This window comes from Pseudorasbora parva, chromosome 25, assembly GCF_024679245.1.
Source record: "Pseudorasbora parva isolate DD20220531a chromosome 25, ASM2467924v1, whole genome shotgun sequence".
NCBI classification, from domain to species: domain Eukaryota; kingdom Metazoa; phylum Chordata; class Actinopteri; order Cypriniformes; family Gobionidae; genus Pseudorasbora; species Pseudorasbora parva.
Genome location: NC_090196.1, coordinates 31,304,348 through 31,329,870, shown reverse-complemented (window position 1 = coordinate 31,329,870; position 25,523 = coordinate 31,304,348). Strand labels below are relative to the sequence as shown.

The following is a 25,523-nucleotide window of genomic DNA, read 5'->3' as shown; positions in this document are numbered from 1 at the left end:
CCACGCCCCTGCCCCTCCCCACTCCCCCGCTTGCCTGCACTCACATAGGGTGTCAGCATTCGTGCCGGAGCACGCTTACGTCATTTATGGTGCGACGGTTTCGGGTTTCAGCATTCGTGCCGGAGCACGCTTACGTCATTATGGTGCGACGGTTTCGGGATAAACAGGAAGAGCGGCGCTCTCTGAACACAATGGAGTCCATCGTTCTGTTTTCTTTGTGGATAATTTTGTGTCGTTTGGTCCACAGCCCTCTCACAGCCTACTGTTAAACAGATGTGTCGCCTTAGTGGCGCGAAAATTTTCACGTAATCGTGCTGCTCGTATGAGGAGGTTTGCAAGGTACCAGCTGAAGTGCAGCAAGGACTTAGTAGCTTTGATTACGGACTCCAGCCCGGTTAGCGCTCACACTGCATGCGAACCGCGCCCGAGTCCAACTGAATCGTGCTCTGGCCTACCTCTTCCAAGCGGGCCAGGGCCGGCTAATCGAGCCGCGCCCGGGCCCGGTTCGGAGCACTCGCACTAGTCAAACGAACCGCGCTTTGGTGGTCAAACGCACTCTGGCACGGTTCAAACTGACTAGTGTGAGTACACCCTAAAATGAGAATTTTTAAAGAGGAATGTGAGAGGAGCTTGAGTTTGTTGTTTGAACCGCGAGAGGCGTGTCAGGTCAGAGGTCACTCTTCCCCAAAAACTAGACTCGCGTACGGCTGTTCGCTGAAGCCAGTGATTATAGTTCATAAAGTTATGAATATGGATATTTTTCATATTCAGAAGCCCTTTATTAAACCCCCATATGGAGGACTTTTATGATGGATGGATGCACTTTTTTGGGCTTCAAGATCTGAGGTACAATTCACTCCGATTATAAAGCTTTGAAGAGCCCGGATATTTTTTTTATGTAACTCTTATTGTGTTTGGCTGAAAGTAGAAAGTCATATACACCTGGGATGGCTTAAGGGTGAGTAAATTATGGGATAGTTTTCATTTCAGGTGAACTAACCCTTTTAAAATGTCTTAAATGTAGCCAAAAACTAGACTGAAAGAGCAAATTCATGCTGGTCCAGCTAACTCAGATCAGTTCCCCTGTTTTCACCACGGCACCCAACAGGTCCCCCTCAGCTAATGAGATGCCGGAGTCGTTGGGAGAGTTGTGCTGATTGGCTGTCTGCTGAGTCGCCGTGGGGCTTGGGTTGACGGGACTGGCTGTGCTTGCGGTGGTGCTTCTGCTGATTGGCCAGGGGTTGTTTGCCGTTCCATTGGTGTTTGTTGTAGTCCCCGAATTCACGCTTCCTGAGCTGGCGGTGTTAATCGGAGCTTGCGGCCAAGATTGAGGGGTGAATGAGAACACCCTCTCAGGCGTAGATGGAGATGGAGACGTGTCTAAAGCGAGTCGCAAAGGCAGGGGACGGCGCAATGGCAACCCTTGAATGAGCCGTGCTTTGGTTAATGAGCACAGCTCGGGCAAAGGATCCGGAAAGGAGAAAGCTGGTCCCGATTGTTCGCTGTCTTCTCCCACCCAAGGGAAGGCGGAGGAAGGAGGCGCGGGCGTGTCGGGCGGAGCTAGGACTTGCGAACCCAAAATTGGTTGCACTAGCGAGCTGGAGCTTTCGCCCTGCGCTCGTCGCAGTCTTGAGCGTGGGACAGGCGGGGGGATGCAGTGGATGGGCGTCTGAGGGCAGCTGTAGAAACCAGGCCTTTCGTATAGAGGCATGGACGAGAAGGCGTCCTCCGCCATGTCAGCGTTTCGGGCGTGGCTGGGCATCGGAACGCTCTCAGGGTTGAGGTAAAGGGGGAAGCGAGAGAAGGGGGCGCGGGGGCGCCGGCGCAGGAGCGAGACTCGGGACGTGGGGGTCGAGCGAGGGAAATTGGTAGCCTGGACGCCCAGAAGTCGACTCAAGCTGCCCAGAAATGGAGTGGAATGATTGGCCTCCTCGTGTTCCTTAATCTGCTCCAGATTGTGCTGGAATTCCATTTCCTCTTTGGGAACGCTGAGAGACAGAGAGACAGCTGTGACCTTGTGAACTGGTTTTTACCACACAACTGACCTTCAGGATGTTCTTTTAGACAAAATGTTCTTTTAAATCTTAAACATATTTTCTATCACTGATCTATGCAACTTGAAAATGTCCATGCACTGCAAAAAAAATGCTTTTCTTATTTAGCATTTTTTTCTCGTTTCCAGTCCAAATATCTAAATGTTCTTAAATCAAGATACATTTACTAGATAATTAAAATGACATTAGGTATTTTTTTTCTTGTTTTCTGAGGGGTTTTTTTTGCTTAAAACAAGCAAAATGATCGGCCAGTGGGGTGAGAAAAATAACCTTATTTCTTTTTGTGACGGAAACAAGAAACAAGATTTCAATCATTTCGAGAATTTTTATCACCCCATTCATAGATAGTTGTGCCTGTTTTAAGCAAAAACTAGCAAAAACTACATTTTAATTTCAACAAAACAAGATAAAATATCTTATGTCGTTTTACTTATATCGTAAATGCATCTTGATTTAAGATTTTATTAGATATTTAGACTAGAAATGACAAAATTACTAAGTAAGAAGAGCATTTTTGCAGTGTATAAAGAAAAAGGCCACAATGATTAGTTAAAAGTCACCATCAAATCAAAATTGTATTCAATTTTGTTATACTATCCTAGCCTAGAAAACTAGACGCACCCTAGCGGCAGCAAATTTAATCTGCCCGTGAGTGTTGTCTAGCAACTCTCAATACCTATCTGAGCTGTATTCCCCTCACTCTGGTCGGGCCAATCACATCGTGTATAGAGTCGGTGGGCGGGGCCATAATGACGACGGCCGAGTTACGTTTGCGTGCTTCTAGTAAACACAGAAACTGGCGAAAGGCGGTCTTTCGGATCAGCTTTGACTGCGACTCTGGAAGACTTTGAGTTAATAATAATAATAATAATAATTCATTACATTTATATAGCGCTTTTCTAGACACCCAAAGCGCTTTACATAGAAGGGGGAATCTCCTCAGCCACTACCAATGTGCAGCACCACCTGGATGATGCGACGGCAGCCATATTGCGCCAGAACGCTCACCACACACCAGCTGATTGGTGGAGAGGAGACCGAGTGATGAAGCCAATCAGGATATGGGGATTATTAGGAGGCCATGATGGACAGGGGCCAATGGGCAAATTTGGCCAGGATGCCGGGTTTACACCCCTACTCTTTTATCGACGGACATCCTGGGATTTTTAACGACCACAGAGAGTCGGGACCTCGGTTTAACGTCTCATCCGAAGGACGGTGCTCTTTGACAGTATCGTGTCCCCATCACTATTCTGGGGTGTTAGGACCCACACAGACCACAGGGTGAGCGCCCCCTGCTGGCCTCACTAACACCTCTACCAGCAGCTACCTGGTTTTCCCATTTGGTCTCCCATCCAGGTACTGACCAGGCTCAGCCCTGCTTAGCTTCAGTGGGAAACCAGTCTTGGGATACAGTTAAGCTTTTCTCTGAGAAAAGAACAAAGAACGGCACTGAAGTCATTCTTAAAAAGGGAAGATGTGTTCGGAGTTTAGCCGACCGGATACGGTGAATGTTTAATCTGTCAACGAGCTCTGTTTCACCTTCGTTGCTCTGGGTGGTGTAGCGCTATCCTATCGCGTGCAGAGGGAGTTTGAAAGACAACCGTTTATCCGCCCCTCGGATTGAGCTGTCAATGGTGAGTTTCCAGACCAAACATCTTGATGTGGGTCAGGCTTGTCAGGCTAATCCTATCCCACCTCAACAAGGCTAGACTCTACACAAAAACATTGCTTTTCATGCACTGGTCAGTTTTAGGCTTCTTTCAGATCATTCAAAGGAAAGAAAACCTCGAAAATACACATTTAAGTGTTTATTTTATTATTCTACACCTCGTTTTGCATCTGTAGATCACAATTATAATAGATATCTTAAAAAGAGTGTTGTTGTTTTTTCTGCACTGAATCAAACATTTTCACTTTACATTCGCCAAATTTGACGGTTTCTATATTCTTCAGAGGGGGTTTGTTCATATATCATTCTCCTGATTTTGATATTTTATGCCTAAAACATGTTTTTACTGGATGTTAACAATATTTTCTGATTTACCGAGTGATAAAAATAGATATCCAAAATCTCCTCGGTAAAAACCTTTAACTATAACAGGTCAAAAAAATGAAGCATGGATTTTGTGTCCCAGTGTTTGTATTTCTGTTCTGGAAATGTATGCAAAATAGTGTTTAATTAGAGATAAGTAGTGTTTTTAAATACAACATTACAAACTTGTAATACAAAATTTTGTCAAACTATGGGAAGTATGATATCTATTAGTTACTTTTTTACCCCAAATACCTGTGGTGTCTTGCCATAAGTAAAAAATAAATAAATTAACATCGGAAAATTACTTAAATTACAATTTCCACTGTCAATACATTTATTTATTTATTTTTAAATGGAAGAAAAATGCCTTGTATCAGACATTTGTCATCATTTATCCTTCCACACTATCCACTTAACAACTTATATATAGAGCTCCATATCAAAATGTCCCTTATTTACTTTAATCTAAATTCCTGGTCTTCAGGTTGTATTGTAATTTCAGAGGTTTCTTCCGCTAAAAATTATGTTTAACTTAGAAAAAAAGAAGAAAAATGGCTTTAGGAGACACAGACATGTAGACATTGTTGATTAAAGATTTTTAAAAAAATGTTTGCACACAAAATGTATTGTCATTGCTTCATAGCATTAAGGACTATTTTAACAATGTCTTTTCTCCATTTCTGGACCTTGAAAGTGTTAATTAAATTGCTGTCTATGGAGGAGTCAGAGCTCTCGGATTTCAATGAAAATATCTTTATTTGTGTTCCGAAGATGAACTTAAGGTCTTACTAACAACATGAAGGTAAGTAAATAATGACAGAATTTAGCTTTTTGGGTGAACTAACCCTTTAAATGTACGTGTGTGAGGATGTTCATTCACCTGATGTCTAAAGCAGATCCCATAAATGAGGGTTTGCGGTGTTCTGCGCTGGCAGCTGTGTACGGCGGCTGAGGTTCAGATTCATCCCAGTACTTATCTCTCTCAATCAGAGGAACCAGATCATACATCTCATCCACTGACAGCAGAGACACCTGGGAGAAAGACACATTTATTTATGTTCGCATAAGCACAGGTTCTTACAAAATGGAGAAATATTAAGGATTAGGGATTTTTTATTGTCATTCCAAAAACATGGAACATGAGCTGGAACGAAATTTAGAACAGAGGTCCGGTTAAAAACCACTTAAAAATAAATAACTCAACTACTCATCATAAATAAATTCAAATAAAACAAAATTCCCTACACACGTATATACACATTAAAACCTGAATTTAGCAGCAGTAATATTAGGATACTGTCCATGAATTCTGCCATTTTGGCTCATGTGACGCTAAACTAAAGATTTGATGTAATTATTCAACATTTAAAAGTAATTTGTTTACACTTTAAAATGGTTTTAATTTGAAAAATTACTATATTCCAGTTTTAATCTACAAAAGGTTAGTCTCCCCTCATTGCCACCATATATTGTTAATAACCTGGCTGAAGTGTGCATATGAGGAACTTTACTTTCCCATGAGGCCATGGTAGAGGATTTGTGAATGGTAGTGAAGTGACACTAGTAGGACACGATAATGACAACATGAAAATGTAGTACGTCTGGATTACATTCATACACACATTCATCCAATATAGAATATACTTTTTTAGTGCTCGCAAAGTAAATATTTAATAAGCATCTACTCAAGTGAGTATGCATTTTTTGGACGCACCCAGAAGGATTGTAATACTAGACACACAAATCCATACAACAAGACTGAATGACACAAAAGATATGGCAAGCCGTGTTAACATTTAATCTTTAAAACATACACGTATCTATTTTCATGCTACTATTTGTTATTTTTTAGATATTATTATCTATTCCACTAGGTACTGGTACTTATTAATTAGCTACAAGTAATTATATAGGTACTAGTACCTATTAGCACCTATTAAATGGACAATAGTATTTTTATTAGATACTAGTACTTATTCAGTAGATACTAGTAATTATTAAATAGTACTTATACTAATACTTATAAGTATACAAAAAAATGTACTGGTCACAATTGGAATACATACTAGCCAAAACATAGATAGTTGATATCTGAAAGACAGATCCCCATAGAAGTCAATGTCAAAAATTTGAAACGTGTTACTAATGAATAAGTACTGGTATTTGTTTAATAGGTACTAGTATCTAATAAATAAGAGCTTGTGTCTAATAAACAAGTACTAGTATTTATTTAATAGGTACTAGTATCTAATAAATAAGCACTAGTATCTATTAAATAAGAGCTAGTATCTAATAAACAAGTACTAGTATTTGTTTAATAGGTACTATTATCTAATAAATAAGAGCTTGTGTCTAATAAACAAGTACTAGTATCTAATAAATAAGCACTAGTATCTAATAAATAAGCACTAGTATCTAATAAATAAGCACTAGTATATATTAAATAAGAACTAGTATCTAATAAATAAGCACTAGTATCTAATAAATAAGAGCTAGTATCTAATAAATAAGCACTAGTATCTAATAAATAAGCACTAGTATATATTAAATAAGAACTAGTATCTAATAAATAAGCACTAGTATCTAATAAATAAGAGCTAGTATCTAATAAATAAGCACTAGTATATATTAAATAAGAGCTAGTATCTAATAAATAAGCACTAGTATCTAATAAATAAGCACTAGTATATATTAAATAAGAGCTAGTATCTAATAAACTAGTACTAGTATTTGTTTAATAGGTACTAGTATCTAATAAATAAGAGCTTGTGTCTAATAAACTAGTACTAGTATTTGTTTAATAGGTACTAGTATCTAATAAATAAGAGCTTGTGTCTAATAAACTAGTACTAGTATTTGTTTAATAGGTACTAGTATCTAATAAATAAGTACTTGTATCTTTTAAAAGGTACTGGTACCTAAATAAATAAATACTAGTATGTTTTGATTAAATGTTAAAATGGCTTGCCATACAAATGAGATCACCAAACATATCATTAGTGGGGCTGATGATGTACCTGTAAATTACGGTCCACCAGCCAGTTTGTCTCAAAGTCATCATCATCCTCCCCAAAAGGATTAATAAGTTGCTCTGCCACCTGAAAAAAATCACAACAATGCAATTATTTTCTGGGTTTTTGTTGCAGATGATGTAGCTACATTACGTCACTGTGATGTAACCTTTTTTTAAATTGTGTTTCCCTAAATTTGTATGTATAACCAAGTCTTGTACATGCCATGTCAGCTGAATGGAACCCCTTATAATTATGCTGAGGTTATTTACCGCTAAACAGTGATTAAATTCAATATATAACCAGTTATTAGTGACTGTGAATGGAGAGTGGAGTCACTAATAAGATAACACACCTTGAGCCAGCCCACATAGAAGAAGAACTGCAGTAAGGTGAAGACGGGCAGGTAGAAGTCGAGGTCGTGACCCGGGTAACCCTGGGCGGGGTCGAGGAACTGTCGACCAATCAGACATGCCAAAAAGAAACTGTACACAGCCACGGTTACCACCTGGCAGAGAGAACATGACACTTACAACCTGCTCAAAATCATGTCAAATAATCTCAGTATTAATAAAGCAAAACGCATATCAATGTTTGAATGAATCAATAAAATATACAGTGAGGTAAAAAAGTATTTAGTTAGCCACCAATTGTGCAAGTTCTCCCAAAAAAAAAAGATGAGAGAGGCCTGTAATTTTCATCATCGGTACACTTCAACTATGAGAGACAGAATGAGAAAAAAAAAGTACAGAAAAACACTAAAAGGCCAATTCTGAAATCCACTGCCGCTTCAATATACCTGTATATATATATTCTAATTAAATTCATAATCAAAACCTTAATCAATATTTATTTTCCAATTTTATTATAATGAATCTTTCCAGTTAAGATTTTGCTTTGTGTTTCTTGTTTTCTAATGTGTGTATTTGGTCTCTGAGGAGTGACTGAGGGTCTGTCTTAGAGATGTTTGATGTGTCACTAAACACTTGCAATAAGGTTGTGTGTTTGGATTTTTGAGGCATCACGCACCCCTAACATTAGCCTGACAAGCCAGACCCACATCAAGATGCTTGGTCTGGAAACTCACCATTGACAGCTCAATCCGAGGGGCGGATAAACGGTTGTCTTTCAAACTCCCTCTGCACGCGATAGGATAGCGCTACACCAACCAGAGCAACGAAGGTGAAGCAGAGCTCGCTGACTGATTAAACTTTCGCCGTATCCGGTCGGCTAAACTCCGAACACATCTTCCCTTCTTAAGAATGGCTTCAGTGCCGCTCTTTGTTCTTTTCTCAGAGAAAAGCTTAACTCCAAGTCTTCCAGAGTCGCGGGCAAAGCTGATTCGAAAGACCGCCGTTCGCCAGTTTCTGTGCTTACTAGAAGCACGCAAACGCAACTCGGCCGTCGTCATTATGTTAAGCCCCGCCCACCGACTCTATACACGATGTGATTGGCCCGACCAGAGTTTGGCGTTTACAGCTCAGAAGTGTATTGAGAGTTGCTAGACGACACTCGCAGCAGATTAGATTTACTGCCGCTAGGGTGCGTCTAGATTTCTAGGCTACCCTAACATGTCAGGAGTGCAGAAACAGTGCTTGCTCACTTAGCCCGGCTTCCAGAGATGAAATATGGATTTGTCTTTCATTTAATTTATTATATTTGATTTCTTTTATATTTACTGAAACACTTAAGAGTCGAGATGAATATTGCCTGTACTATTGTGTGTCCCTCTCACTGAAAGAAAGCACATGCTATCAGTATGTTTTGGTTAGAACTGGAGCTTAATCAGCTCCAACCTTGGAGACACTGTGTATCTGTGTGTGTGCGCAATATTCTCTGTTACAGATCAGAATGGTGTACAATGGGCACCCTAAGACATGGGTGGACTTGTTGTTCTGGGCAAGCTGGCGCCTGCTCCAGATCTGGACGGTCACTACGGGCCTGATTCTGGGTGAAAGCATCAACAAGTGACACGTCAGTGGAAACGTGCATCAGATTAACTGACTCGAGTGGAAATTTACCATGACTGTGCATTATCTCTGAGCCAATCAGAACCATCCACATGCAGTAATGATGTGGATAGACCTTGAAAATGGTATAACTGTTGGGACAGTGTGTGTATGATAGGGCGAGGCAACGAGACGGAGAGGGAGCACGGCCTACGAACTCCTTGTGAGACTTGAAGCTGGCTTCTGCTTTTGAAACGGCAAACTATTCTTAAGTAAATTTTTCTTTAATTAATTGCAATCCTGACTCTGTCTTCATTTTTCACTACTGGTCTTGGGTCATAAGCTGTTAGTTAACCCCTAACAACACATTGTCTGATTTTTAAAGAATTTATTTGCAAATAACATTTGGTGGCTGACTAATAATTTTTTGCCCCACTGTACATCAAGCATTTCAACCCTTCAGAGTTCACAAATATCCATGCCAATCAATATGAGATCATCGCTGCACATTCCAACCAATCAGAGATGATTTCCTATTCTAATCAGAGATTAATCAGACAGCAAGTGGGTGGTTGATCATTTACAAAGAAATGTAGGTTTTATAAACAGTATGTTTGGAACACATAATTTGACATTAATCAACACTAAATCAATCAATACTGATTATGAAAAATCATTGTTGCAGGAGACACTACAATATCTGACTGAGATCATATAAACGTGGTCAATTCAGCTTAGTTTCATTTTGGATTTTACTTGGATCTATACAGGAAAATCTGAACAACTAGTCTGGTTAGTTTTGTCTACTATTAGACCTAGTAAATGAAGCTAGTCGAGTGTGAACCATCAAACCTGTGTGTACACGAGAGGGAGGCTGATCCAGTCATAGCCGTACAGCCTCATACACTGAGAGCGCAGTGTGTTCAACTCCTACCAGGACAAAACCAAAGAAAATACCTTTTGTTCAGTAAGAATTAATGGAGTTGTGAAGTTAGGTGTTATTAGAGTAACTCTCTCTCAGATGGTACTGAAACTCCTTTATTAAAAAACTGTCCATGTTTCCTTCAAGCAACAACGTCAGTGAAAGAACGTGAATCATTTTGGGTAATGAGTTTTAAGCAGTGGTGTAAAGTAACGAATTACAAATTACTCTCGTTACTGTAACTGAGTAGTTTTAAAAATGTTGTCATAAATGTTACCAGATTATTGGTTGCTTTCTCAAATATTACATGGCTGTATTTTTAGTGCTGGCAGTCAAAAATAAAAAAAGAAATATTCAAAGAAATATTGAAATAGTGTTGGTGATCTGATGTTTTTTTGTTCTTACTGAGAATCATCCATAAAAGAGTAAGCTACATTTTTAATTGCAGGGTATAAGGTGGAATAACATTCATAGCATAATACTCACTACTCACTACTCAGGACTACTCTTGAGTACTTTTACTTTTTACTTCTACTTTGAGTAGTATTTAGGACAGGTAATTTACTCTACTACAACTAACTTTTTTGACAAGTAACAGTACTTCTACTTGAAAATGCTTTTTCAGTACTCTTTCTGCCAATGAAATGGGTCTTTTTTTAGGAGTCAAAAAGATGAAACTACCTTGAACTCTCGCAGTTTGAAACAAACTTAAAGGGATAGTTCACCCAACAATGAAAATGATCCCATGATTTATCAAGTCATACTAGGTGTATATAACATTCTTCTTTCACACGAATAAAAGTTGAGTTATATTTAAAAAGTCCTGGCTAATCCAAGCATTATAATGGCAGGAATGTTGCTCTGTTTTTGAAGTCCATAAACATGCGTCTGTCCATCAAATAATTGCTCCACACAGCTCCAGGAGGTTAAAAAAGCCCTTCTGAAGTGAATCGATACGTTTATATAAGAAAAATATCCATATATAAAACCTTATAAAGTAAAGTTTCGTCCGATAAGTGTTGGAAGCGCCTGAAAATGCCACAAGTGTTGAAAGTGCCTCTGCAGTTCAAAGGCTTACACGACCAGTTACGCTCATCAGACGTCGCGGACGCATCTTGAACTCCGAGAAGGCACTTTCAACACTTTATCACGAAAGGCGATAGGCCATAAATGTAAGTTTTAAATATAGATATTTTTCTTACACAAACGCATCGATTCACCGCTGGAGCCGTGTGGAGCAGTTATTTAACGGACAGATGCATTTTTATGGACTTCAAAAACAGGCAGGAATTTTTGACTTAACTTTTATTCGTCTGACAGAAGAATGTCATTTACACCAAGGTTGGCTTGAGGGCGAGTAAATCGTGGGCTAATTTTTATTTTGGGGTGAACTATCCCTTTAAGAGCCATTAGTTCTCAGCTGACTTCCTCACTGAACCGCGATTCATTTCTCGGTTATGTCCGTATTGAAATAATCTGACAATGAATACTGTGATGTATAGGTTTTTGTGGCTTACATCATCTCAGGGTGTACGTCCATGAATGTTTTTGTCAGAAATCATCTCTCTAAATTTTGCAGTGTTTCCTGCACACAACAAACAGAGCGAGAGTCGTGATGTCTGAAAAAAATGATTCTTATGAAGCGGTTCAGTCCAAAAGATTCACCAAACCATAAGACTGTAAAAAAAAAGATGGACGACGCGCCTTCACTTTCTTTCGCTGGTGTAAGTGAAGCCGCCAGTGTTTTAGATATGGAGCTGATATCTTGGGTCTCGAGTCTGCGCAGTAGTGAGTGTGAAGTAGAGCCGCGATATCAAAGTGCTGCCCACACTCCCGCCTTATCAACCATTTTTTGTGAAATAAACTGTTATGGAAATGTAGAGATTAAAGTTAAACCTCCAACCTCCTCCCGAAATTCCCGAAGAATGACTGTTAGTGCCTCAGTGAAGACTTTGCTCAGAGAAGCCGTCAATCTCAGCTGTCAATCATAACGCCACACCCCGTTTATATAGCATCAAATAACCAACTAACACCAGTGTGTGAATTTTATTCTGCAACCTTGAACCATAAAAACAGATTTTTCAAATCTTTGAAAAAAAGTATTTTGTATTTGAAGTGTAATTTGATAGTTTAGTTTGTCTACGTCCCGTTATATTTCATGGAGGGGGCGGGGTTTATGAGCTATAATGGGACCACCCACCTGGAGGGGGCAATTGAGACACGCCAGCTTCAGTTTTCAGGACTCATGTGGCATGCTTGCCTTAAACTCGCTCAATAAGCAGTTTGGTTTAGACTTAATTATTCAGTGAATCGTTAAGAGCCATAGTTCTGAATCTCTCATCAAACCACGAGTCATTTTTCAATTATGTCCGAGACTAAACTAAATGTGATGCACTTCAGGTTCATGAGACTGTCATAAATCCACTGCCAAAAACTTCATGGCTAGTGGCATGTTGTTTATGTGACAACATAAAAAAATACACATATTCACACAATGAATTGGTATTGATGGTATTGATAGTATATATATAAAATGTAAGTAATTGGGTAACTATATATTTTTATTCTGCAATATAGGCAGAAATATTCTACAAAACAAGGATATTCATGATACAAAGGGTTAATTCGGGATAATAAGGACATTTTCCCCAAACAACTCAATGGCAAAAAGTGTTGCAATGTACCTGAATGTACCCAATGCAATCAAAATCAGAGGAGTGACCAGTCTAAACACACACACACACGCACACACACACACACACACACACACACAAAGTGTCAGACATACGTTGAGGATGGCGGTCATTGCGACGTCGTTGTTGATCCGTCCTTCAGACCGAGCTCTCATGGCCAGACTGACAAACCACATGCAGGGAACCCAGAACTTATTATGAGGGGAAGGCAGTCCCTCTAACTGCCTCAGTTCCTCAGCCGTCATCAGACCTACAGTACAGGAGAGTTTTCAAACCCATGGGACCGTCTTCCTCCCATGCAACACATAAAGAAGGATGTTGCCACTGCTCTTTTTAGCATATGGTTACCAGGGGCTGTCAAACTCCAAAAATCTTTGTATCACATTTGTGTGAATGTGAGAGTGAGTTGTGAATGACTGTGTGTGTGTGTGCCCTTGTTTATTTGTTTATTTTACATTGTGGGGACCAAATGTCCCCATAAGGATAGTAAAACCTGAGATTACCTACATTGTGGGAACCAGCCAGCAGTCCCCACTTTTCAGAAGGCTTATAAATCATACAGGATGTTTTTTTTTTTGAGAAAGTAAAAATGGTTTAGGTGTAGTTTGTGTGTGTGTGTGTGTGTGTGTGTGTGTGTGTGTGTGTGTGTGTGTGTGTGTGTGTGTGTGTGTGTGTGTGTGTGTGTGTGTGTGTGTGTGTGTGTGTGTGTGTGTGTGTGAGCCTGTTTATGTGGTTTATGAGGACACAAATTTGTATAACTACATGGGTATTACACTGGTATTACACTATAAATGTGGTTTATGAGGACATATCAAATGTCCTCATAATTCAAATGGCCTTAAAAACATACTAAATTATGTTTTTTTGAGAAAGTAAAAATGCAGAATGTTTCCTGTGATGGGTAGGTTTAGGGGTAGGGGCAGTGTAAGGGGATAGAAAATACAGTTTGTACAGTATAAAACCTATTACGCCTATGGAGAGTCCCTGTAAACCACATAGACCAACATGTGTGTGTGTGTGTGTGTGTGTGTGTGTGTGTGTGTGTGTGTGTGTGTGTTTGTGTGAGCGTGAGTGATTGAATGACTGTGTGTGTGTGTTTGTGCGACCTGGTAATCCCTACGTTACAAAGATGGCAATATCCGAAATCCTTGTCCTTGTGGGGACATTTTTAGGTCCCCATGAGGAAAACATCTTATAAATTACACAGAAGGAGTTTTTTTGAGAAAGTAAAAATGCAGAATGTTTCCTGTGATGGGTAGGTTTAGGGACAGGGGCAGTGTAAGGGGATAGGATGTCTAGTTTGTACAGTATGAAATCCATTACGCCTATGGAAAGTCCCCATTAAACATGAAAACACGACATGTGCGTGTGTGTGTGTGAGAGAGATTGAAAGACTGTGTGTGTGTGTGCGTCTGTGTGTGTGAGTGATTTAATGACTATGTGTGCGTGTGAGTGTGAGTGTGTGTGTGTGTGTGTGTGTGTGTGTGTGTGTGTGTGTGTGTGTGTGTGTGTGTGTGTGTGTGTGTGTGTGTGTGTTACTAGTTGCCAAGCCTTCATATTTAATTATTTGTAGATTACATTTAATATATATTATACTATCATTAAATTATTTGCAATTGGTTTGTAAAAGGTGAGATTGTCCTGAGTTTACACCCCGGAATTGTTGTTTTGACCGGCATCAGGGAATCACATGAGGGTGAGTAAATTATGTTTAAATGACCTATTTCTAAAATTGTTGCTAATGCTCTTGGGAATCTGGCTGTAATTACTTCCTCTTTCCTTGAGTTTAAATCCCAGACACCGGAGGGTACCGGCACAAAACATGGCTTTAATCTCTGTTCTAGGCCACATTACTTTGCCCAAATCACTTCCTGTGTTACGCGTCCAGTTTACCTGCTTGAACCAGGTGGCTCATGGTCGGGAACCTCTTGTACACGGCAGTGCTGATGGAGCGGTAGATCAGGATGCCGGACAGGTTGGCGTAACGCATGAGACTCCGGCGGACGAGTCTCGCCCCTTCATCCGTGCCCCGGACGTGTCCGCTAACCAGCGCTGACAAGCGGTCTGTCCACGGGACACTCTCGAACTGACCCCACCAACGGGACACCACAAGAGTCACGTAGAAACCTGCAGGGCCATTTCATCTGTGAGAACATCCTCACAAAGAGTCAAGAACTGATTTAAAGGTGTCATGAACTGGCTTTTAAATTTTGTTATACTGTCTTAGAGGTTAGAGGTTAACCAATGACGTTTAGTGTGGTTTTTACATTCAAAAACATCATAACTAATATGTAATAGGCTGTTGTCTACACTGGTTTTGAGGCTCTCTTCAAAACGCTGGGTTTTGATTGGCGTGACCCACTGGAGACTTGGAAGTAAACGCCCACGGCTAGGATTGGATAAGATTTGCATATTTAATGAGCTTCAGCTCCCTTGTCAGTTCAGTTCACATGAGGGAGAGATTATTTTGAAAGCAGCATCGGAACGATTCTCTCGATCACAGGGCTCGTAAACGTCTTTATCAAACAAACACAAATATTTATTTTACACCGGTGATTGATTGGAATATTATTTTTGTATTACTTGGCCAGCTCGATCGGCGGATATAAGCGCGAACACACACACACACAACACACACACAAGTGCGCACGCACCCAGATCAAGAAAGGAATATTATTTCACTATCACACATTCTGGACCCACTTTATATTAGGTGGCCTTAACTACTATGTACTAACATTGTAATTAATCATTTGATACAATGCACCAATTGTGTGCATACATGTGTGTACATTGTACTTACATAAAAAAATTTAAAAAAACTTTAATTATGTCTGTAATTAATTCCTGTAGTTACATTTGTAAATATAGCTGCAAGCAGCAATTATCGGGGCCAAGCGCAAACAAGAAGACAAGACATGCCAGCATGGCTGGAAGTGTCAAACCAACTGCAACAATGAGCCATTAAAGACTTAAGTTGATTTTTGGCAAAATAGCAGTACAATAGCGGTTTTCGAAGATATCAGCAAATGTTTTAAGCGCTAAATTTCAACGCTGCGCAAATCATATGCCGAAACCTGGAAAGTCTGGTATCGTTGGACTCGGCAAGGATTCAGGAAACTAAAAAAGTTACTCCCATCCAAAAATTTCAACCACACCCAAAGTTATAAGTGTTTGAAGAAAAAAAATTATCCACTAGGTGGCGCTGTTTCGAAACTTCTCAGGCTACTTCAATGCATTGTGGTGATGACCCATACCAAGTTGCGTAACAATCCGTTCATGCGTTCATAAAATACAGCATTTTAGCACATAATTCAAAATGGCCGACATGGTAAATTTGGATATCAGTCGACTCGCCCTGAATCTAGATATAGCCTTTAGTGTGCTTTTGCAACCTCTACGTAAAATCTGTTTGTGCGTTTATTGAAAACAATTTGACGAATCAACTTGAATTCCATAAATTTTTGTCCGCATGGTCTGAAGATGATCTGTTTCAATTTTCGTAAAAATCAGAGCAACGGCCTAGGAGGAGTTCGAAAAAGTAGGTTTTGGAAATTTGAACAGGTGGTGGCGCTAGAGGGATTGAGTTAGAGGCACAAAATTTGCTATAGTGACAGCTCAGACTGGCCTCTATGAGTGTGCCAAATTTCACAACTTTTTACCATACGGTTCTATGGGCTGCCATAGACTCCCATGGCGGAAAAAGAATAATAATAATAATAGGAACACTAACGGTTTCAATAGGTGCCTTCGCACCTTCTGTGCTTGGCCCCTAATTACACTGTTGACACTTCCCTTACACCTAACCCTACCCTTAAACTGACCCACACCACCACACCTGACCCTAACCCTACCCTTAAACTGACCCACACCACCACACCTGACCCTAACTCTACCCACACCACCACACCTGACCCTAACCCTACCCTTAAACTGACCCACACCACCACACCTGACCCTAACTCTACCCACACCACCACACCTGACCCTAACTCTACCCACACCACCACACCTGACCCTAACTCTACCCTTAAACTGACCCACACCACCACACCTGACCCTAACTCTACCCTTAAACTGACCCACACCACCACACCGGACCCTAACTCTACCCCTAAACTGACCCACACCACCACACCTGTCCCTAACTCTACCCTTAAACTGACCCACACCACCACACCTGACCCTAACCCTACCCTTAAACTGACCCACACCACCACACCTGACCCTAACTCTACCCTTAAACTGACCCACACCTGACCCTAACCCTACCCTTAAACTGACCCACACCACCACACCTGTCCCTAACTCTACCCCTAAACTGACCCACACCACCACACCTGACCCTAACCCTACCGTTAAACTGACCCACACCACCACACCTGACCCTAACCCTACCCTTAAACTGACCCACACCATCACACCTGACCCTAACCCTACCCTTAAACTGGCCCACACCACCACACCTGACCCTAACCCTACCCTTAAACTGACCCACACCACCACACCTGACCCTAACCCTACCCTTAAACTGACCCACACCACCACACCTGTCCCTAACCCTACCCTTAAACTGACCCACACCACCACACCTGACCCTAACCCTACCCTTAAACTGACCCACACCACCACACCTGACCCTAACCCTACCCTTAAACTGACCCACACCATCACACCTGTCCCTAACCCTACCCTTAAACTGACCCACACCACCACACCTGACCCTAACCCTACCCTTAAACTGACCCACACCACCACACCTGACCCTAACTCTACCCTTAAACTGACCCACACCACCACACCTGACCCTAACTCTACCCTTAAACTGACCCACACCACCACACCTGACCCTAACTCTACCCTTAAACTGACCCACACCACCACACCTGTCCCTAACCCTACCCTTAAACTGACCCACACCACCACACCTGACCCTAACTCTACCCTTAAACTGACCCACACCACCACACCTGACCCTAACTCTACCCTTAAACTGACCCACACCACCACACCTGACCCTAACTTTACCCTTAAACTGACCCACAGCACCACACCTGACCCTAACCCTACCCTTAAACTGACCCACACCACCACACCTGTCCCTAACTCTACCCTTAAACTGACCCACACCACCACACCTGTCCCTAACCCTACCCTTAAACTGACCCACACCACCACACCTGACCCTAACCCTACCCTTAAACTGACCCACACCACCACACCTGACCCTAACCCTACCCTTAAACTGACCCACACCACCACACCTGTCCCTAACCCTACCCTTAAACTGACCCACACCACCACACCTGACCCTAACCCTACCCTTAAACTGACCCACACCACCACACCTGACCCTAACTCTACCCTTAAACTGACCCACACCACCACACCTGTCCCTAACCCTACCCTTAAACTGACCCACACCACCACACCTGACCCTAACCCTACCCTTAAACTGACCCACACCACCACACCTGACCCTAACTCTACCCTTAAACTGACCCACACCACCACACCTGACCCTAACTCTACCCTTAAACTGACCCACACCACCACACCTGACCCTAACTCTACCCTTAAACTGACCCACACCACCACACCTGACCCTAACTCTACCCTTAAACTGACCCACACCACCACACCTGACCCTAACTCTACCCTTAAACTGACCCACACCACCACACCTGACCCTAACTCTACCCTTAAACTGACCCACACCACCACACCTGTCCCTAACCCTACCCTTAAACTGACCCACACCACCACACCTGTCCCTAACCCTACCCTTAAACTGACCCACACCACCACACCTGTCCCTAACCCTACCCTTAAACTGAACCACACCACCACACCTGACCCTAACTCTACCCTTAAACTGACCCACACCACCACACCTGACCCTAACTCTACCCTTAAACTGACCCACACCACCACACCTGTCCCTAACCCTACCCTTAAACTGACCCACACCACCACACCTGACCCTAACTCTACCCTTAAACTGACCCACACCACCACACCTGTCTCTAACTCTACCCTTAAACTGACCCACACCACCACACCTGACCCTAACTCTACCCTTAAACTGACCCACACCACCACACCTGTCCCTAACTCTACCCTTAAACTGACCCACACCACCACACCTGTCTCTAACTCTACCCTTAAACTGACCCACACCACCACACCTGTCTCTAACTCTACCCTTAAACTGACCCACACCACCACACCTGACCCTAACTCTACCCTTAAACTGACCCACACCACCACACCTGACCCTAACCCTACCCTTAAACGGACCCACACCACCACACCTGACCCTAACTCTACCCTTAAACTGACCCACACCACCACACCTGACCCTAACTTTACCCGTATCCACCACAATATCAGCAAAAGTGCTTTGCAATACAATTTGAACACAGTAAGTATATTGTACTTATTTTCTGATGTAAGTACATAGTACTTAAGGCCACCTAATATAAAGTGGGGCCCACATTCCTAATATTAGGATCCGCAGGAAGCTTATGCAGCGACTGTGTTCTTCCACAATATCTTGCTATCTTCTTCGGCATGTTTATTCCTGCTGGCTAGTGTGATCCGATGAGTCGGTGGGGGGGCTACTTCATTAGACGTTTTCTGGGCCTGGTGTCTATAAAAGCTTTTCTTTGACTAACAAGGAAGTTTTCAGCTCTGAAACTTACAGGATAATCTTATATTACCAAGACCTTTTACGTATATATCAAAAACTCAAGGGAAAGTTTTAATCCAAAGAAAGAAACCATTTACCCAGTACGAACGACACCGGGATGAGCTGAGCGTATTGATCACAGTACATGGAGAGCTTCTCAAACATCCGGCGCTGCTCTTCCATCAGGATACACCTGTCAATCAAAGAGCACTTCATTAAATAAAGAAAACCTTTTGACACGGGACTGAACGATATTCTGCACTGATAAACAACACTTTCAAAAATATTATCCATGGCCTTATTGTGAATTTTTGGATGGTAACAATATGTTTTAGGGATGTACCATGGTAAATGGATTTGGTAATCATTTATTACCATAACACATCAAAGTACTATGGTATTATTATGATTTTTGGGCATGTACCATATTAATTAATGCCATTGTATATGATTAGCCTATAGTACTCATTTAGTACCCTGGTAATAGTACACTAAAAAAATGCTGGGTTGTTTTAACCCAATGTTGGGTCAAATATGGACTTACCCAGCAATTGGGTTGTTTTAATCCTGCGGTTGGGTTATATATTTGCTAAAGACAACCCAATCGCTGGGTTAAAACAACCCAACTGCTGGGTTAGTCCATATTTGACCCAACATTGGGTTGTTTTTTACTCAGAATTTTAGAGTGTAAAGTATCACTGTTTTTTTTTACCATGATATTTAAAAAAAAAAAACCTTTTGGAGTACCATATAAAGTTTACCCTTGCAAAAAAGTCAATCATGGTAAAATTATGGTATCACATGGTACTTTGAAAACCATATATTACTATGGTACATGGATTTGGTAATCATTTAATACCATAGTATATCATAGTACCATGGTATTTTCATATTTTTTGGACATGTACCATGATATATGAATAGACTATTGTAAACATTTAGTACCCTAGTAATATTAAAGTATCATAGTGTTACTGTTTTTTCCCCATGATATTTTAAAAAATACCTTTTGGACTACCATAAAGGTTACCGTTGCAAAAAAGTAAATCATGGTACAATCATGGTATCACATGGTACTTTGAAATATACCATTAGTACTGAAATTAAAATGTTGAAAGTGTAGTTGAGTACCATAAAACTTCTGTAAGTGCATTGGAGTACCATAAATATTATATTTTAACAATGGTATTTATGGTACTCCAATGCACTTACAGAAACACTATATTTGTATAATATGGTAAATGTAAAAAATAAACTCAATAATGGCATTAAATAATTAGCTTTAACTTGAAAACATGAATATATACTATAGTATATGATTATGGTAAACATAGTACCTTAGTACCGTAGTATTATCATGTTGTTAGGACATCATGTACCATATTAACTAATGGTACTGTATATGAATATCATAGAGTAATCTTTAGAACCCTGGTAATATTAAAGTATCATAGTATTGCTGTTTTTTTTTTTTTTTTTTTTGCCATGGTATTTTAAAAACATACCGTTTGAAGTACCAAATAAAGTTTACCCTTGCAAAAAAAAGTACAATTATGGTATTTACATTGTATTTACAGAAACACTATACTTGTATAATACTATGGGCAATAATGAAAAATAAACACGGCATTAAATGGTTTGCTTTAACTTGAAAACATGAATATATACCATAATATATGGATTTATTACTATAGTATCGTATAGCCTATGGTAGTAATTTTACCATAGTATTCTTTAAAATACCATTCGAAGTATCATATCAAATTCACCAGAAAGTACATGGTTATAAATATCATACCTGTACAGTTGGTTCTGAAATTAATGTAGGCTATCATGATATTTACATTGTACTAAAATGCACTAGAAATAATATGCTGCTAGTATAGTAAATGTTAGAAAAAACATGGTAATACCCTGGCACTTTTCTGTAAATGCACATCCTTACAAAAACATGTGGTGGTAGGATGGTTCAGTTATGATGTCAGATGGTAATATTATGGTACTTTGAAATATTGAAATATGCAGTACCACGTTATTCTAGGATGTAAAAAAACAAACATGATAGTAATTTTTTGTAGGTCATTCAATATCACGGTACATATCAAAGCACCTGCACTGCAAAAAATGCTCTTCTTACTTAGTAATTTTGTCTTGTTTCTAGTCTAAATATCTATAAATTCTTAAATCAAGATGCATTTACTAGTAAAAGACAGATATTTTCCCTTGTTTTCTGTCACATGCCTGTCCTGTCTTGTGTGCACATGTGGGTTCTGTCATGTCTTGCATGTGCTACTGTCAACCCCGCCCTTCTTGTTATCTGATTATTGGTTTATTTGCCCCACCTGTTCTCCCTCATTATCTGCCTTGTTTGTTCCCTTTATAATCTCCTTGTGTTTGTCAGTCTGTGTTGGATCCTTGTGTAATGTCTGCGTCTTCCGTCCTCCCCGTGATTCTGTTGGTTTGTTTAAGTTTGTATTTATATTATTCTATTATTTGTTTTTCCCCCTCGTGGGTTTTGTTTTGAGTTTATGTTTTGTTTTTGTAAATAAATCATCTTTTTTCTGCACTTGAGTCCTCGCACCCTTTTCCCTTGTCTGTGACGTGACAGAAGGATCCAACCTTAGAGGACTCAGCAAGAGGATTGTTTATTTTTGTTGTTTGCTCTTTGAACTATGGAGCTAACCAGGCACGTACAGGTGATGCGGCAGGTGAACTCTAAATACATCCGCCAACAGGGGGCGGGTGTAAGAGAGTTCGCCTGCAAATTCCTTATTGAGGTGCATCACCTGTACCTCAATGAGACAGAGAAGGCAGAGGTGTTTAACCTCTGCCTGGACATGCCTCTCAGCCCCATGGAGGTTGAGAGAATGGGAACCCCGGACTTTTGGGAGTTTGTGGAACAGCTGGACTCCAGTCCCTCTAGGACCAGGGGCTGGATAGCTCCGGTGGTTCCTGTTCCAGTGGCCCCAGTTCCAGTGGCCCAAGCTCCGGTGGTCTCTAAAAGGAGGAGGAGAAGGAAGGCTCCCTCCGTGCCTGTTCTTGTGGTCCCAGCTCCAGTGGTCCCTGTGCCGGTGGTCCCAGTGCCGGCGGATCGCATGCCGGTGGTCCCAGTACCGGCGGATCGTGTTCCGGTGGTCCCGATTCCGGTGGATCGTGTTCCGGTGGTCCCTGTGCCGGTGGACCGTGTTCCGGTGGTCCCTGTGCCGGTTGTCCCTGTGCCGGTGGATCGTGTTCTGGTGGTCCCTGTGCCGGTGGATCGTGTTCCGGTGGTCCCTGTGCCGGTGGATCGTGTTCCGGTGGTCCCTGTGCCGGTGGATCGTGTTCCGGTGGTCCCTGTGCCGGTGGATCGTGTTCTGGTGGTCCCTATTCCGGTGGATCGTGTTCCGGAGGTCCCTGTACCGGTAGATCGTGTTCCGGTGGTCTCTATTCCGGTGGATCGTGTTCCGGTGGTCCCGATGCCGGTGGTCTCTGTTCCGGTGGATAGTGTTCCGGTGGTCCCTGTGCTGGTGGATCGCATTCCGGTGGACGCCGCTGGGCCGGAGAGGCCTCCCAGGCGTCCTGCTCTCACCGCACCTCCCAGGCGTCCTGCTCTCACCGCGCCTCCCAGGCGTCCAGCTCTCACCGCGCCTCCCAGGCGTCCAGCTCTCACCGCGCCTCCCAGGCGTCCAGCTCTCACCGCGCCTCCCAGGCGTCCAGCTCTCACCGCGCCTCCCAGGCGTCCAGCTCTCACCGCGCCTCCCAGGCGTCCAGCTCTCACCGCGCCTCCCAGGCGTCCAGCTCTCCGTGCGCCGCTGAGGCGTCCTGCCCTCCGTGCGCCGCTGAGGCGTCCTGCCCTCCGTGCGCCGCTGAGGCGTCCTGCCCTCCGTGCGCCGCTGAGGCGTCCTGCCCTCCGTGCGCCGCTGAGGCGTCCTGCCCTCCGTGCGCCGCTGAGGCGTCCTGCCCTCCGTGCGCCGCTGAGGCGTCCTGCCCTCCGTGCGCCGCTGAGGCGTCCTGCCCTCCGTGCGCCGCTGAGGCGTCCTGCCCTCCGTGCGCCGCTGAGGCGTCCTGCCCTCCGTGCGCCGCTGAGGCGTCCTGCTCTCCGTGCGCCGCTGAGGCGTCCTGCTCTCCGTGCGCCGCTGAGGCGTCCTGCTCTCCGTGCGCCGCTGAGGCGTCCTGCTCTCCGTGCGCCGCTGAGGCGTCCTGCTCTCCGTGCGCCGCTGAGGCGTCCTGCTCTCCGTGCGCCGCTGAGGCGTCCTGCTCTCCGTGCGCCGCTGAGGCGTCCTGCTCTCCGTGCGCCGCTGAGGCGTCCTGCTCTCCGTGCGCCGCTGAGGCGTCCTGCTCTCCGTGCGCCGCTGAGGCGTCCTGCTCTCCCTGCGCCGCCCTGGGTGCCTGAACTTTTTGTTTTCCTCATGTGTCCCTTGTTGACCCCTCCCTTGTCTGTTCCTTCCTTGTCTGTTTCTCCTGTCCCTCCCGTGCCCCCCTGGTCTGTCCCTCCCGTGCCCCCCTGGTCTGTCCCTCCCGTGCCCCCCTGGTCTGTCCCGCCCGTCCCGCCCTGGTCTGTCCCTCCCGTCCCGCCCTGGTCTGTCCCTCCCGCCCCGCCCTGGTCTGTCCCTCCCGCCCCGCCCTGGTCTGTCCCTCCCGCCCCGCCCTGGTCTGTCCCTCCCGTCCCTCCCTGGTCTGTCCCGCCCGTCCCTAGTGGAGCGTCTGGTAGCCGCTCCTTAAGGAGGGGGTAATGTCACATGCCTGTCCTGTCTTGTGTGCACATGTGGGTTCTGTCATGTCTTGCATGTGCTACTGTCAACCCCGCCCTTCTTGTTATCTGATTATTGGTTTATTTGCCCCACCTGTTCTCCCTCATTATCTGCCTTGTTTGTTCCCTTTATAATCTCCTTGTGTTTGTCAGTCTGTGTTGGATCCTTGTGTAATGTCTGCGTCTTCCGTCCTCCCCGTGATTCTGTTGGTTTGTTTAAGTTTGTATTTATATTATTCTATTATTTGTTTTTCCCCCTCGTGGGTTTTGTTTTGAGTTTATGTTTTGTTTTTGTAAATAAATCATCTTTTTTCTGCACTTGAGTCCTCGCACCCTTTTCCCTTGTCTGTGACGTGACATTTTCTTAAAAATAAAATCAAACTGAAGTGAGTTTTTGCTTTAAACAAGCAAAATTATCTGCCAATGGGGTGAGAAAAATAATATTGTTTCTGATTTAAATTTTGTTTCTTGTTTTTATGCCACCCCATTGGCAAATTATTTTTCCCCCTAGGAAACAAGTAAAAATATGTCATTTTACTAGATAAGTAAATGAATCTTGATTTAAGTATTATTAGATATTTGTAGTGGAAACATGACAAAAATACTAAATAAGAAGAGCATTTTTTGCAGTGTGTGATACCATTGTTTTACTATAGTACCAGCACCACTATAAAGGCTATAAATCCGGGGTAAAGAGGTGAATGATCAGTGTTTTACCTGTACGTGATGCTAATAGTGCAGTACATGACAGTAAAGATCAGCAGCTCTCGATATAACAGCTTATAGATGCTTCCTTTCCACCGCAGCAGCAGGCGATAAAAGGTGCCGAGGCGCGCATCTGCCACCTGCTGTGAGTACGTCACCGTCATCGCTGCCCCCTCCCGAAAGGAAGACCCCACACAGCCCTCGACCTTTCACTGTGATAACAGATGTGTAGTGCACACACACACAAGCAGAAAGCACATGCTATTGTGATGTTAGTTAGCATGCCTCAACACCTAAACTGATTGCATTTGGTAATGAAAAAGGTAAAGTGAGAATTAAAAGAAAAACACAAAAAAATCAGACTGTCAATCCAATGTAATTGCTCTCTATACCTCGCCTGTAGGCCTTAAACACTGTATCTATAAGAAATAAGCAACTGTACTCACAGCGTGTGATGTTTTGTGGGTTGATGGTCTTTACCGGAACCGTTAAGAAGGAAGGATCGAGTAGAGGAGTACAGGGACGCCCACACCTCCGGTCACTTGACCTGCTTAATCTGTTTTCCACTAACAAAGAGGCATTGTGGAAAACTGGGGGGGTTTGTTAATCTGAGCAAATCTTTCAAAACACACACATGCACAAACACTCATATTTAACTCGATTAATGGAGTATTTAATTGCAGTTATGCAATGTAAATATGATGTCAGTAACCAACCGCTCCTAAATCATC

The 25,523-nt window shown here is 42.7% G+C and overlaps 1 protein-coding gene across 2 annotated transcripts; it reads right to left on the bottom strand.

Moving 5' to 3' along the window:
- Positions 1–935: 935 nt before the first annotated feature.
- On the bottom strand, positions 936–25,519 carry best1 (bestrophin 1). Of its 2 annotated transcripts, XM_067436027.1 has the most exons (10): positions 25,239–25,519; positions 24,805–25,004; positions 19,457–19,551; positions 14,561–14,794; positions 12,763–12,917; positions 9,905–9,982; positions 7,459–7,611; positions 7,110–7,190; positions 4,973–5,124; positions 936–1,988 (listed from the first exon to the last, which is right to left on the bottom strand). In XM_067436027.1, the coding sequence occupies exons 2-10, from the start codon at positions 24,954–24,956 to the stop codon at positions 1,070–1,072; spliced, it is 2,019 nt and encodes a 672-aa protein (XP_067292128.1). In that variant the 5' UTR covers positions 24,957–25,004; positions 25,239–25,519; the 3' UTR covers positions 936–1,069. The 2 variants fall into 2 exon arrangements, with proteins under 2 accessions (XP_067292128.1, XP_067292129.1); XM_067436028.1 differs by lacking the exon at positions 9,905–9,982.
- Positions 25,520–25,523: the final 4 nt, after the last annotated feature.

Coding starts and splice junctions, on each gene's coding strand:
- best1 (XM_067436027.1), bottom strand. CDS start 24,956: ATGACGGTGACGTACTCACAGCAGGTGGCAGATGCGCGCCTCGGCACC. Junction 19,552..24,804: donor ACTATTAGCATCACGTACAG/GTAAAACACTGA, acceptor TTTGATTGACAG/GTGTATCCTGATGGAAGAGC. Junction 7,612..9,904: donor TCCCTCTCGTGTACACACAG/GTTTGATGGTTC, acceptor TCTCTCTGCCAG/GTGGTAACCGTGGCTGTGTA.